The sequence below is a fragment of the Mya arenaria genome, chromosome 11, assembly GCF_026914265.1.
Source record: "Mya arenaria isolate MELC-2E11 chromosome 11, ASM2691426v1".
Classification (NCBI taxonomy): Eukaryota; Metazoa; Mollusca; class Bivalvia; order Myida; family Myidae; genus Mya; species Mya arenaria.
Genome location: NC_069132.1, coordinates 10,029,756 through 10,044,356, shown reverse-complemented (window position 1 = coordinate 10,044,356; position 14,601 = coordinate 10,029,756). Strand labels below are relative to the sequence as shown.

Genomic DNA, 14,601 nt, shown 5'->3' with positions numbered 1-14,601 from the left:
ATGTGGGTATTGGGCGGCATCAAACCTACCTATAAAACTGAATATTTTTAGTTAGGGGTTGACAATCATAATGTGACCAAACATGTTATGTAGGAAATAGTTTATGGAAACATTTCATGGGATTGCTTTTTGAGCCGTCAAGGTCACTGTCACTAAAAGTAGAAAAACAGTTGAAACTTAATATCTTTAGTTTCGGGTTGACATACCGGTATTGTGACCAAACTTGGTATATAGGAAGAGTTTATGGAGACCTTTCATTGGAGTGCATTTGGGGCCCCTTTGGTCAAGATGAAAGACACTGTTACTCTAATGATAGAACAGCTTAGTTAATTCTCACAACACAGACTAAAGTTCTTCTGTCACTCATTGGAAACATGATTTTTTCGTATTGCTTTTATTGTTGACTTTTTTTTGAAAGACGCATAATCTTAGGGATACCCCTGACAGTACAAAATGGCTCTTGTGCTTGGACAAATGATGTTTCATGAAAGAAAAAAGAATGTGATGTTGTCGAGACAAAGATCCAAATTTAATGATAACGTCAATTCTCTTGTAAGCGTTGTTTTCAGCATCATAGTTGGATTATTCCAGAAAAAAACCCAGCATAAGTGTAAATATCAACCCCTTTAAAATCTTAGAACTGCCGTTAATCAGCGTATGAAAATACTTGGTCAGTGCATGTTAAGTCCTCAGGACTTCGTAAAATATGCAGTGACCCACAACGTTTTCATACAAAGATAACATTCACTAATTATATATTTTTTATATATGACTAGTTTAATTACTCTTAATGTGACATATTTCATAAATAGCAGTGTAAACTGAGCATGTTATATAATGATGTTTTGATGTGATTACCGCTATAAAGCTTAAAAATAAGGATTTATGATATAAACAGTCTATGACATTCATGGTCAATCAATGTGAATTTCATTCAAGTCCTGTTCTAAATTCAATATAAACGAGCATTGCTAAACAAACCACTTGTGTATTAACTAGGAATTAAACCTACAGATTTTTGGTGACTGGTGAATGTTGCAATCAAGTTTATGCATATGCATTCTGGTTTTCCTTCTCAATGAGGTAATTTCTCAACCATGGTCTTACAACTGTTTGCAAAACTGGATAAGATTATTAGTTAGTTATATCTACTTCTAGGAACTATTTTTTTCTGTCTGCTCACCCTGCTGTCTGTCAGACTTTCATGTCGACTCAACTGTTGATATAATAATAACTGTGGATTATTTTGAAATTTGGAATGATATATACATTTTCAACGGCTCTCTTGTATCCACAAATTACTAATTTGATACATTTAGCCTTTACCTTTAAATTGATAGTGCATCTGCTACCTGAGATTTGAAATTATACATAACCAATGGGATGCACGAATAGCGTGTGATTTGAATTATGAGCGTAAATGCAGTAAGTGTTTTGTCAATCAAACATAAACCGTTACGCTCGTATATATGTTGAAATGCTACCGTGAAATAAGCAGCATGCGGATAATTTACCAGATTTCAATATACCACTACTTAATAGTGAATGGGACGCTTACATTTTAAGCTCTGCATATTAAATACCATTCTAATATGAGAATAACTGTATACCGGTAAACAAAAACAAACGGAACTGTTACTCTCAAATATGGTACGGTCAGGAATGGAAGGTTATAAAAAGGAAAGTGATATAACCAACAAAATCAGATAGTAATTTTTATTTGCATGAATGAACAAGCATTTTAAATTACATATAATATATTAAAATCATACATGAACAAAATAACAAAAAATATGTTACATAATCTTCAACACAAACAAACAACACACATGTGAAGTTGTCGGCAAAAATGAGTCCTGTTGAGAAAAAGGTGACACTTTTTTTTTTAAATCTACTCTCTTCAGCAAGCAAAAACTATAAATATATATAAATATATATATATATATATATATATATATATATATATATTTTTTTTTTTTTTTTTTTTTTTTTTTTTTTTTTTTTGAAATACTTTTATATCTTGTGTAAGTTTATTCATTACTTTTAATTTAGTTTTTTTTCGATAAAAGAACTCATTTTCACAGATGACTTCACATATATCAGCAGTTATCACAGAGAATACAAAATATCTGTATGCATGAGCTGATATACATTCTCAGATTATCACAGACCGACTCCAATACATGGCAATAAAGTGGACAGTATCAAAAATAAAGAACAGGAGTGAACGAAAAATCCCCAAATGCTAGGCTATATGTTAAAACTTAACTGTTTAACTACATGTAGAAGTATCAAGAGCATGAGGTTTACAACTCACCAATGGAACTGATTAAAGCCCACACACTATAATAAAAATAATGCTTGAATTAACTATTCAAAGTATATTGCCAAATGACTAAACAAATGTGTCTTTACATGACACAAGTCTTTCATAGTGGAAGAAGCCCCTTGAAATAGTCTCTATGTGTCCATATTATGATCAATCATCATCAACCCCGCCCATTTCTTGAATTTTATTTGAGACATTTTTCTTAAACGGCATTTCAAAGTCCTCGAAATCCACTTCCCAGCCGAAGCGATCCCGATTGACGACTTTCTCGTGAATAAGTTCCCCTGTGGTTGGCTGTTTGGTCCAGGCCTTGAGGGGTGTGTACGTGATGTTTTCCTGCTCATCAAGCCCACCCGCGAGTGCAGATGCTGCCCGAAGAATGGAGCCCTTTCTCTGACGAGGCTGCCCCTCCTCCATTAGGGCTCGGGCACTGCTAGGATTGTCCTTTGAAGGGTACAAATATAGGTGTCAGTAGGGTACATGTACATCTTCATTGTTAAGATGAAGCATTTCTAGTCAACAATCATAACAGATTTTGATCTTAATGAACAAGCTTCCTATTCAATAAACTTTAGTTACGGCATATTACAAAATGTCTTCATTTCTAATTTAGGTTTTAAAAGACAGATAAGTAATGACATCGGTCATTTCTATATTGTTATTAATGTATGTTGTTATGGTGTAACGAAATCAGAAAATAATCATCGTGTTAAAGGGAATCAAGCTCTTTAAAACATAAATTGTATACCGCAAGTGTAAGCAGATCTACCAAAGTTACAGAAAACAAAAGCTACACAACTGTGAGAGCAGAATTACAGAAGGTTTGCCATCAAACAAATCCAAATGGGACAAATGCATGCATGTACATACGATGAGTTCCCAGGGAAGAAGGGAGGGAACTTTAATACACTGACCAGCCCATAGGACACCATCATTAAGAAGTTCAGGTATCTCTGGTAGATATGCTTACAGTTGGGGGGTACAACATCAACATACATGTATGCATGTGCCCCACATTTTAGTGGAACATCTAGCAAATCTTAGGAATCATTTACCTTAATTCAAGCCTCATAACTCTACAATGGTTCCAAGAATAGAATATTCAATACAGAGTACTCAATCATGAATGCCTTATTTTATAAATTTTTTTATCCTGAACTAACAGATGATTGAATTTTAAACCTGTATATTTACATTAACCTAGTCTAACAACATGACGTTCATATTGTATAACCTGCATGAGGTTAGGACATACTTGTTTATTACACTGTTCTCTGATAGGGTTAGAGCAGCGAACTAATGGCATACAATGGTGCAATCACCATCTATTCTTTTATACAAATGCATGTTGTTGATATCCTTTCATAAACAATTAATCCTCTGAATTGCTGCAGAAATCATAACTTATCTTTGGTCACAATGAATAATTTTTTTGAAATTTTAACATAAGGATTGAAACATTCTGTTTAATGTTTACATATTGTATGATTGCTGGAGAGCATCCTTGCAAATTTTCCAAGCGCTAACATGCTTCATGGAATTTGGAATTTACTCATGTGCCCTCCTGCGTTTCTACTGCATGAAGCAAAACTGCAGAGTGCATTTCGACTTTTCAATCACATATCACACTGATTTTTAATGTAAGAATTTCAATTTGTGAACAGTTACTGACAACAGCAGGGGTCACTCTAGAGGTCACGAAACTCCCTCAACTTACCCTGGCAGTTCCAGGAGGTTTTAGGTCCCCGTCTCCAGCAGGCACCGACTGGGGGCGTTTGGGTGTAGCCTTGCCCCCACCCTTACCCTTCTTGCCTTTCCCGTCCTTAAGGGGTGGCAGGCTGTCAAACCTTGACTGTACACACTGCAACACCCTCGGGTCTGCCCATGACTGAGCAATGTCCAAAGGAGTATGACCTGTATGTGTATGAAAAATTTAGTAACTATACAATGCTGGTGTACAAGTATTTTTAGAATGATTTTGTGCAAGTTCTAACATGTTTTATCAATTGTGATTTAACGTGCTATGCATCATGTATCAAATAAAATATATAAAAAATATATGTGTCATAATTATGCTAGGTTAAATTAAGATTTTTCAAATTTGATATTATGCTTTAAAAACATAATTGTTCTTATCTGCTTTACATTGCATGAATTTTCTGCTCTTTATTTCCATTATTAACATCATTATAATATTATTATGAATATTCACCAACAAGCTTGACAAGCTTTTTAGTTATACCTTTCTTATTTTCTATTTGCACCCTGGCACCCTTGCTCATTAAGAATTCAACGACCTGTTCCCGTGACGACTCAATAGCGCGGGTGAGGGGCGTGCCTCCGCTCATGGCAGTGGCCTCCATCTCTGCACCCTGAGCCAAGAGAGTCTCTACGATGTCTAGCTGGCCCGCATGAGCGGCATGGTGTAGAGGTGTCCACTTGAAGTTGTCACGTGCATTCACCGAGGCCCTGTAGGCATACATATTTATCACAGGTCAAGCATAGTACATTAAACATAAAAAATAGGTTGTTGAGAAAAATTACAATGTAAAGATACCCTACATTTCTTTGTATTTCTGCTTATATGAAGGTAGGCATCCTTAACCCTGTCCTTAAATTTTACCAACTCTTAATTTCCAAAAATCTCTAACAAGCACATAATAAATAACAAACTAAATGTGCAAATTTTATTCTATTTCATGTTTGTGAAAAATGTCCAAGTCTCATTCCCTTACCCATTATCCAATAGGAACTTGACCATTTCCATGTTGCCAGAAGATGCTGCCACCATAAGAGGAGTCTTGTAGTACTTGTCCCTGGTGTCTGCAGAGACACCTCTCTGGAAAGCATTCTTCATCGAGTCAAAGTCCCCACTGCGGGCAGCATCGTTGATGTTCAGGTATGTTTTCTCAGGGTGCTGGAGGTACCAGGCCGAGTCATCCTGCAATGGGTGTTTAGGTGGGTGGTCTCGGTCAAACCTTCCCGTGTCAGTGAAGTGGATATGCCTCTCTATAAACATTTCTGGGGGACCCCCACCATATGTTCTAGGACCATCCTCTGATGTGCATATCGGCATGACAAGCTTAAACTTCCCCTTCTTCTTACCACCCTTTTTGCCCTTCTTTCCTTTCTTTTTCTTACCTTCAAATGCACTCATTAAATAGTTTTTATTCACATATTTCTTACCACTAATAAACTCGTTATAGTCCACTTTCCCACCCTTGTCTTGGGCAGCCTGCACTCGACGCAGCTCTTCCTCACTAATTGGTGGGCTCATGCCCATAATTGTGTCCAGGAACTCATTTTTACTCACTGTCCCCTCTTCATCAGGGTCATAATACTTCTGAAACATGTTTTTCACCATATCTTGTCTCTCATATATAAAGTCATACAAGGCAATTGCATATGGTTCATTATTTTTGCCAACTTTGCCGAAAGCCTTTTCCGCTTTTCTTGCTTCTTTCATGGCCTCCTTGTTTCCCATGTCTTTGGCGATGGTTCTAGCTGTGTTACCCTCATTGTTCTTTGGTTTTGGATTACAACCTAAAACAATATTGAATAAAGTTATCCAATGCATATCATCATAACATTTTAGGACATACATTTTTTCAGATTCATTTCTTTTAGTTTGTGCTTATTGTGCACAATAATTATTATCAAAATTACTAATATATAATATAAACCATGATGATAGGATGACATTATGTTTATAATTCAAACTGAACAATATACAAATATAAAATTCATGATCATAAGATGCAATTATGTTGTTTTGCTCTGAATTTGAAATATAAATGTATGTGTAGTATCAACTAAGAGTAAGTACCGTAATGGCACAAATTACCTGTTAAAAAAATACATCTGCCTTTTAAAAGAACTATTTGTATATGAAGCTCAAAGCCCAAGGCCAAAACCCAATGAACAATGAAAAGAGACAAACCTCTCTGCCCTAGGAACTTGAGGCACATGCCATGTCCGCCTGCCGCAGCATTGTGGAGTGGGGTGTTCCCCTCAGCGTTCACCTGGTCAAACAAGGCCCCGTATCCAGCCATGCATGCCAACACCTGAAAAGGGAGGTCAAACTTGTCTTAGAAAACATACATTATCTTGTTAAGTTGTGAAAATGTTACAGGGTAATTTCAGGAATCAAATGTTAATGAATTAACTTATTACATATATGTTTAAGAATATATATTTTGTCACCCATGTAAAACATAGTTTTTAAAGAGTAATATACGTAACTTTAGGAATCTTAGATTTAATTTAACAGACATTTGAGGACATCATATAAATTACAATAATATATAATTTATCAGTCAGTAAAAACTGTAAAACCATTATCTTCATGGGTACTCACTTCCAGATGGCCATTAGCAGCAGCAAAGTGTGATGCATGGTTATGTCTGAGATCGGTGACATTGACATCAGCCCCATTCTGGAGAAGGGCTCGCACCACTTTCACGCTCCCACTGGCAGCTGCCCCCATCAGGGCCGTCTTCCCAGTTTTCTGTTGAAATAATATTTTTGTTATTTTATTTGTTACATCTACTAGCATTATTGTTTGTTCTTTTCTAAAGATGGTATGACAAAAACTAGATACTTATGGTTTATTATTCACCTCTAAAAATAAGTAATTTAAAACTTTATAACATATAATTTTATCTCAAACCATGAAATGGCTTAGTATTGTAACTCCATTTTGATATTGTTGAGCATCGCCATTCCAGATATCATAGCAACATACATTCATAAGTGTGGAAAAACTGTTTTGTTTACATGCAAGTTGAACGTGAAGTAATAATGTGAAACATAAACAAATTAAGTGAGAGTAAGAAACAAAGCAAATATTTCAGATTTAAGGTACTAAGATAGGTTTAATATCAAAGGTTTTAGTATGTGTCAAGATGCCTCTTGTATACAGTGAAATGACAGGTATAGCAGCAACATAATGTTGGAAAGGTTGAAGCTACATCAACTGACCTGTGAATTACAAACAATGAATATTACAATGACTCAATTATACTTACTGCAAGTACTTTTACTTATTTCAAACTGAAAGTTTCATAACTGAATTTTGTCATAAGAATGAAAAGAAATCAAAATTTAATACTAATTCCTAAGGGTTTAAAAACTAAGTTAATGCAACTTGGCATAGACAGTTAATTGGGTAGGAATGAAAACTGTATGAAAACAAAAGAAAGAAATAATGAACATCAATAAAATATCACCCCCAGACCCCAATTGTTCTTTATTATAATAAAATAATATACATGTACCACCTATGCAAAAATACTACAATATGATGAACATCAGTATACTGCTCCTTAAAACACAAGATTATTCATTATTCTTAGAATTTCATACCAGTACTAGTATGTTGATGTAAAAAGGGAACACTATTTCATGATTTTTGTTCGACATTTACACAAAATACCTCTTTCTTTCAAAACGTACTGTATGTCCAGCACACTTATAGTGAACAGTTAGAAATATTATAATATAATTTTGGTAAAGCAGCACTACATGTAACTTAACATTCCTAGATATAAGACAAATACTACGTCTTGAGGCTAAAACAGAAGTTACCTTCACTTACTAGTATTTAGTAGTATGTATCTGTGTATATTGCTGTAGGATTGGAACAAACTTTTTCTTTGCAGCATAGTAATTATAATTTGGCTATGATGTTACATATCATATACTATTGTTATAATATAATAAAAGGAACTATAATGGCACATTATTAGAAATCTGTGCAGTCTTAAAGCAAGTTTTAAGTAACGTTTTTTTATGCATTTGACTAACTTGAGCTTCTTTTATATATGTAAACATCTTGTAATTTTGTTTGAAAGTATTCTCTTTACTAAAGTATATAAAATGGAATAGTTTCTGGTTATGTACCATTATGTTTCTTCTATAAATAGGTGGAGGTTATATGGCTACAGTTATAAAGTATAGCTGGAGCTAGGTAAAGGCCAGCAATGGCCATTGTATCAGGGGTTACCTTCTCCTTGGCTAATTTTCTTGGAGGTAACTTTGTTGTCTCTATATCAATCTGTAAACACACACACACAACAACAAAATACATCAATCTGTATCAGCTGCATCAAACCCTGTGACATTTAGTACAAACCTTGACAATCACTGCAATTTAATACTTGGAAATATCACTTGCAAGTTGCTATGAACACATTAAGATACAAAAGAAATGTGTTTCACAAACATTGTGCCCAAGCAAGAGTCCAAGCCCTGCATATAAAAAAAACACATTGTGCAGATTTTCTTGCCTCATCTGGGTCTACAAATTTTAACCCCTTAACTCGTTTTTTCGATTTTTTCTTTTGAGGTTTGGTTTTTTTCTTAGGTTCGGAACCAAACCCTTCTTCTGCTTCCTGTTGATTATCAAATAAGTTAATTATCATTGATAAAAACAGATATGATTAAGTATTCTAATATTTTAAACCAGACATCATATAAATGAACATGCATAAACAATCTAGACTGTTTTGATAGTATCATTTTCATCAAAATATAATACTGCTATGAACTTGACAAACATAACATATCAATACCTCTTGCTTGGAGTTTGGTTCCGCGCCTTTCTGTACTAGAAGTAAGCACATATCTTCATTGTCCATGGCTGTCTCACAGGCATGCAATAGCACCGGGATTCCCTGTTTATCTGTGTTATTTGGTTCTGCTCCATTCAGCACAGCAATCTCGAGGCATTTTGCATGACGTTGTGTTGGTGAAATACAGTAAAACAAAATGCCTATAAAGAGAATATGAATCATTATTGCACAATGAATGACTAAACCAAATGGTGGTGCAACAGCTGCAAAACAATCAATACCTGTTTCAGTATGATATTTAATCTAAATTTTAAGAGTAAAGACATTCACTTTTTCCTTTCAGGCAACATACAAATGTGTGTAGTTGAAAAGTCAAATACTAAGGCTAAATAAAAAGCAGAATTACAATTATTTGCAAGTAAACAAAATAAAAAAAAACATAATATAAAAATCATGGTTCACCTTTTCCTTCCCTGTCTGTTAATTTCATATTTGCTCCTTTCTCAGCCAGTTTTGCAAGACAGTCCACATGTCCATATTCAGCTGCTCTCATAGCTGCAGATCGACCTTTAAAGTCAACTACATCTGGATGAGCACCAAGGCTCAGTAGAAAGTCAATCATGTCCTCATCGTTAGCTGTTGCTGCTACAGAGAGAGCAGTGTGCCCCTCATTAGCATCATTGTAGTTAATGAGATGTGGAACTCCCTGCATTGACATCTTCTCAATCTGTGCCTTGTCCTTATCCCGGACACATTGTAGCAGCTTGCAGACCTGAAGGGTCTCTAGTCTGGTTTGTGCAAGTGGCATTTTGTATTTGTGTTGGTCTTCACCTGAAGTTAACAAATCCTAAGAATATAATAGGTTTTCAAGTGCTTAGCTTAGTTTAAACTTATTTAATTTACAACAATTGTGAAACAAGTTATTACAACATTTTACTGTATTAATTACTCTCGTTGGCATGATGTTACACGAGAGTGTGGTCTTGTGATGTGGGGGATTGAATACCAGGAGGAAACCACTGCGCTACCCAGACAACCAAAAGTTTCAAGTGCTAAAGATAAATGCAATAATCAAAAGCACACATATAGCTAAACAAATATACACACACAGAGATAAACATATATATTTATATACATTTTCTGGACAAAACTCCAAACTACCTGACTAGTCAATATTTCTTTTCAGTTCATTCAAAGACATGACAAAGATTCTAATTGAGCTCTATGCTTATTCATGGTGTATTTTATTCAAGATTTAGGTAAGTCAATGACAGCGAGTCAATGAGCAATCGGTTGAAAAACCAAGCAAGTTCTGCACCAAAAAGTTATACTCATTACTAAAAAACTCTAAACAAGACTCTCAGAGTTTGTCATTGCTCAAAGATCCTGTTACAGATAGCCTGAAATCTGATAACACGGAAAAAGCAAACATTCTGAATAACCAATTTCAATCGGTATTTTCAAAAACATCCCCTCTATCTTTAAAACAAGCTTGTTTGCAGAAATTGAGATCCCTTGTACCACAAAATTATTGCAGTTATCCCCAGATGAGTGATATAACCATTCACAGAAATGGCATATTGAAACTTCTTGCCAATTTAAAACCCAACAAAGCTGCAGGGCCAGACCGTATAAGCCTTCTTGTCCTTAAAGAGTTAAAAAACGAGATTGCTGATATTATAACAGTCCTCTTTCAAAAGTCACTAACCACAAACTCTATCCCTGTTGCCTGGACGAAGGCTTTTGTATGCCCACTATTTAAAAAGGGTGATTCCAGCAACCCAGCAAACTATCGACCTATCTCACTTACATGTATTTTATGTAAGTCATTAGAACACATTATTGCCTCAAATCTCTCTGCACATCTGGCCGAACACAATATTCTCTATGACCTACAACATGGCTTTCGAGAAAAGCGCTCATGCGAAACTCAACTTATTGAGCTGACCGACGATCTTGTAAGAATCACTTCATCAGGTAATCAAACTGACTTAATTCTTTTGGACTTCAGCAAAGCTTTTGATAAGGTATATCATCTCAAACTTCTATTCAAACTACAGGATTATGGTGTTTGTCCACAGGTTCTCAAGTGGTCTGAGGCATTTCTCCTTCATAGAAGTCAGACAGTAGTCTTGGATGGCGATCATTCTGAAGAAGTACCCGTAACATCTGGTGTACCTCAGGGCTCTGTACTGGGTCCCTTGTTTTTCTTGATTTACATAAATAACCTCCCTTCTAGTATCAAATCACAAGTTCGACTTTTTGCAGATGATACTGATGTTTACCTTACCATCAATTCTCCCTCTGACTGTCCTATCCTTCAAATGATCTCAAACAACTGGAATTATGGGAAAATGATTGGGATATGGAGTTTAATCCCTCCAAGTGTCAAGTTTTGCACATAACAAAGAATAAGCATATCATCAGAAATCGATACATTCTCCATGGCCAGATCTTAGAGCCAGTCAGAAGTGCTAAATATCTTGGTGTTGACATATCAGCAGACCTCACCTGGAACACTCATATCTCGAGAATTACCACCAATGGAAATAATACTCTCAACTTCATTAAAAGAAATATAAAAACAAAAACAGAAAGTGTCAGGACTTTAGCTTACAAAACCCTTGTCCGTCCACAGTTAGAATATGCAAGCACAATTTGGCACCCACACACAAAATCAAACACCAATAAAATTGAAATGGTTCAACGTCGGGCTATCCGTTGGGTTAAACATGACTTCTCTCCTCTCTCCAGTGTTACAAACATGCAGGAAAGTCTTGGTTGGCGCTCACTTGAACAACGTAGACTAGATTCCCGACTTGTAATGTTTTACAACATATACCATCATCATGTTGCTATTACGCTGCCATCTTATATTCAAACACCAATAAGATTTACCAGACTAATGCACCCACTATGTTTCAGACAAATTCAAGTAAAAACTGACTATCACAAATTTTCATTCTATCCTCACTCGGTTGTACTTTGGAACAGTTTGCCAAATCATATTGTCACTATCCCCACCCCTGACACATTCAAGGTGGCTGTGGCAACCATTAAGCATTAGATAAGCGAGCAGTGTTTTTATCCCTTTACCAGTAACGTTCACCAATCACTATATGTTACCTAAATTGTGTTCTCTTTTATACCCTAGTTCTCACTTTTCTGATGTGATTTGCCTCATCAGTGTTTTATTTTTTCACTAACAAGCCGGCGCGCACCGTTCATGTCAGTAACACTCGGAAGAGGAGTTGACATTAAACAGAGATAGATAGAGTAATTTTGTTACCGGAAGTTCAACATATTTTTATTATGACAGTGACAGGACCATCAGTATCAACAGTTTATTTCACAATTATGTTTGAATGATTTGTTTGACAGTCTTACCTTTTAAACAAAAGTGATGATCACCTAACCCAATAAAGATACATAATTTGATTAAAGTTCTATCACATTTTCATTATCTTCTCAACTCATGAACTAGTCACACAATCTGTAACCAGGGAAGCCAAAGTGTTTATCTTGACAATGGTTCTCCGTTCAATTCGGTAGAGTACTGCTAAGCAGGGTTAAAGATTCCATCGGGCACCTGTCATTTCCGGAAGGCGGAGTAACTCTTGAAGTTTGAATGAGGCCCGTCTACCAAAGTAATACACTGCGTTAATATTTCAGTAGTGTAATAATCTGGATATTATTCTCTTGCTGCTTTGTTATGAAAAGTCATGTATTGCTAAATAAATAATGTATCGTATAATGCTTAGCGAAAAGAAAATTAGATCAAGAAGTAATACTCAGCCTTGCTGTTACTTGCTACATGTACTGTTAGAGGAATAACTTGAGACAATTTGATACTAACGGAATGACCCCCACCCTTATCCGAGAACATTTAGTGTTAAAAGCTGAATTGTAATGCAGAGAGGGTTCATGAAAACACATTTAACAAGAACGACGAGCTGTGTTCAAACCGTGTCAATATATAATACCTCTACAGGGACCAGGTTTCGTCACGTTACAATTGTTTACTTGTTCCAAGAGACTCTCGTGTCTTCAACATGACGCCCACAGGTAGGGGGTTGGGTGAAGTCGAGAATATGTAGGTATATGTGATCCTAACAACATGGTTGTCCTGTTATGGCAGTGGTTAGCGCACTCGTTTCTCATCAAGGCGACCCGGGTTCGATTCCCGGCCTGGGCGCATGTGAGTTTGGTTAGTTGTCACCAAGCCGGACAAGTGGGTTTTCTCCGGGGACTCCGGTTTCCCCACATCACAAGACCACACTGTCGCACAACATTGTATAAGCTGTCATAGCTTTCTTCACAATCGTTGTAAAATATATAACGTTTAAACTATCCAGGGTACGGGCGAGCGGTACTACCGCCACCATTGGGTTAGAGCAATAGGGCGAGCATGTTGAGTTTATTTCAGGGCGCTACTCATTCGGAACTCCTCGGCCATTTTTTTTCAAAAACAACGTTGTTTTCGATAAAATGGCCGAGGTGTTCCGAATGGGCGCTACTGGCCCGTCCAAGTGCGTCGGCCCGAGTGACAGAAAACGACTCGTTTTGTTGTGGGTCATAGTGTACTGGTTACCTTGTTTCTTTAAAATGCACCAGTGCTTAGCACTCTTAACGTTCCTCCCGGAAGATGATAATACCTTCTAGGCGAGGTGAGGCATCTGGCGTTGACAGTCAAATGATTACCGCTCGACCTAGGATCCACCGCAACAGCCTGGAAGCCGCTAGTACCGTTTTATAGTATTCCATATGAGGTGGCAACACCACAGACTTTGTTTTTCAGGAGTATGAACACGCTCGACCATTTGCTATTCGAAAGACATGCAATGTCAATGGTTGCTTAATTAATAGTAGTAATCGGTAATCTTTTCTAAAAAGACATACGTTTAGCCACTTTATTTGTTATTTTCTCCGCAAATATGTTTAAACATATTTATTTCATGAAATTATACAAGTGCCAACTGATACATTACATATAGCAATGGAAATTAACAAATGTTTTATATGTTAATGGAAAAAACATGTATACAGATCCATGAAATTTATTATATATCGAATAATCATTGAGTAATAAAAAATGTTTCTGTGTCTTTCAGTAAACAGATGAATTTTGAGTCACATGTAGATCAGCAAATACAATTGAACTCGGCGAAACCTTTTAGTAGAATCAATGTAGGATTATACGGAAGAAAATATTTTAGATTTAGTACAATCAGAAAAACGTACGTTACGTTACCAAGAGTAACCTTAAGGTGATAACTGTTCCAGGAACCAGCGAGTGTATTGTTGTTAGCATAAGTGTTCTATTGATGTTAAATAGAGGACAAGTGAGCATAAAGTGACGAACAGATTCTACTTCCACAAAGAGACATGCTTGCGAGGGAACGATGTTCTTGCGAAATAGATCGTGATTTAACGAGCTGCAGCCAAATCTTTTTAAACTTGATGGTTATCACTCGACTTTTTGTGCCTTAATTTCTTTGTTGCAAGTATATTGGCGCATAGTGAGACGGCAAACAAACCTTTGCGAAATTGATTCGCTTTAATTATCATTTTTATGTTTCTGAAGATGGCTTATGATCACGAGCCTTTAAACTTAGCCTTTTGTACTTTGATATTGAACAGCTGGTATGATAATCTTCATGCGAATATTCGAGTTAAACCATACCTGGTGCCTTAATTTCT

General features: G+C 36.1%; 1 protein-coding gene across 4 annotated transcripts; it reads right to left on the bottom strand.

Moving 5' to 3' along the window:
- Positions 1-2,006: 2,006 nt before the first annotated feature.
- On the bottom strand, positions 2,007-12,427 carry LOC128209973 (ankyrin repeat and EF-hand domain-containing protein 1-like). 4 transcript variants are annotated; one of them, XM_052914257.1, is made up of 11 exons: positions 12,289-12,427; positions 9,364-9,732; positions 8,902-9,101; positions 8,617-8,721; positions 6,687-6,836; positions 6,270-6,393; positions 5,065-5,872; positions 4,572-4,798; positions 4,047-4,243; positions 3,385-3,405; positions 2,639-2,773 (listed from the first exon to the last, which is right to left on the bottom strand). In XM_052914257.1, exons 2-10 carry the CDS (start codon positions 9,707-9,709, stop codon positions 3,391-3,393), a joined length of 2,172 nt encoding a protein of 723 aa, XP_052770217.1. In that variant the 5' UTR covers positions 9,710-9,732; positions 12,289-12,427; the 3' UTR covers positions 2,639-2,773; positions 3,385-3,390. The 4 variants fall into 4 exon arrangements, with proteins under 4 accessions (XP_052770214.1, XP_052770215.1, XP_052770216.1 ...); XM_052914254.1 differs by lacking the exon at positions 3,385-3,405 and having other exon boundaries at positions 2,007-2,773; XM_052914255.1 differs by lacking the exons at positions 3,385-3,405; positions 8,617-8,721 and adding an exon at positions 8,334-8,384 and having other exon boundaries at positions 2,007-2,773.
- Between the last annotated feature and the right edge of the window lie 2,174 nt (positions 12,428-14,601).

What these genes read in the sequence shown, in the direction of transcription:
- LOC128209973 (XM_052914254.1), bottom strand. Translation starts at nt 9,709, where the DNA reads ATGCCACTTGCACAAACCAGACTAGAGACCCTTCAGGTCTGCAAGCTG. An exon ending in AACCAAACTCCAAGCAAGAG is followed by an intron (nt 8,722 to 8,901) that starts GTATTGATATGT and finishes GATAATCAACAG; the next exon opens with GAAGCAGAAGAAGGGTTTGG. An exon ending in AATTTGTAGACCCAGATGAG is followed by an intron (nt 6,837 to 8,616) that starts GCAAGAAAATCT and finishes TTATTTCAACAG; the next exon opens with AAAACTGGGAAGACGGCCCT.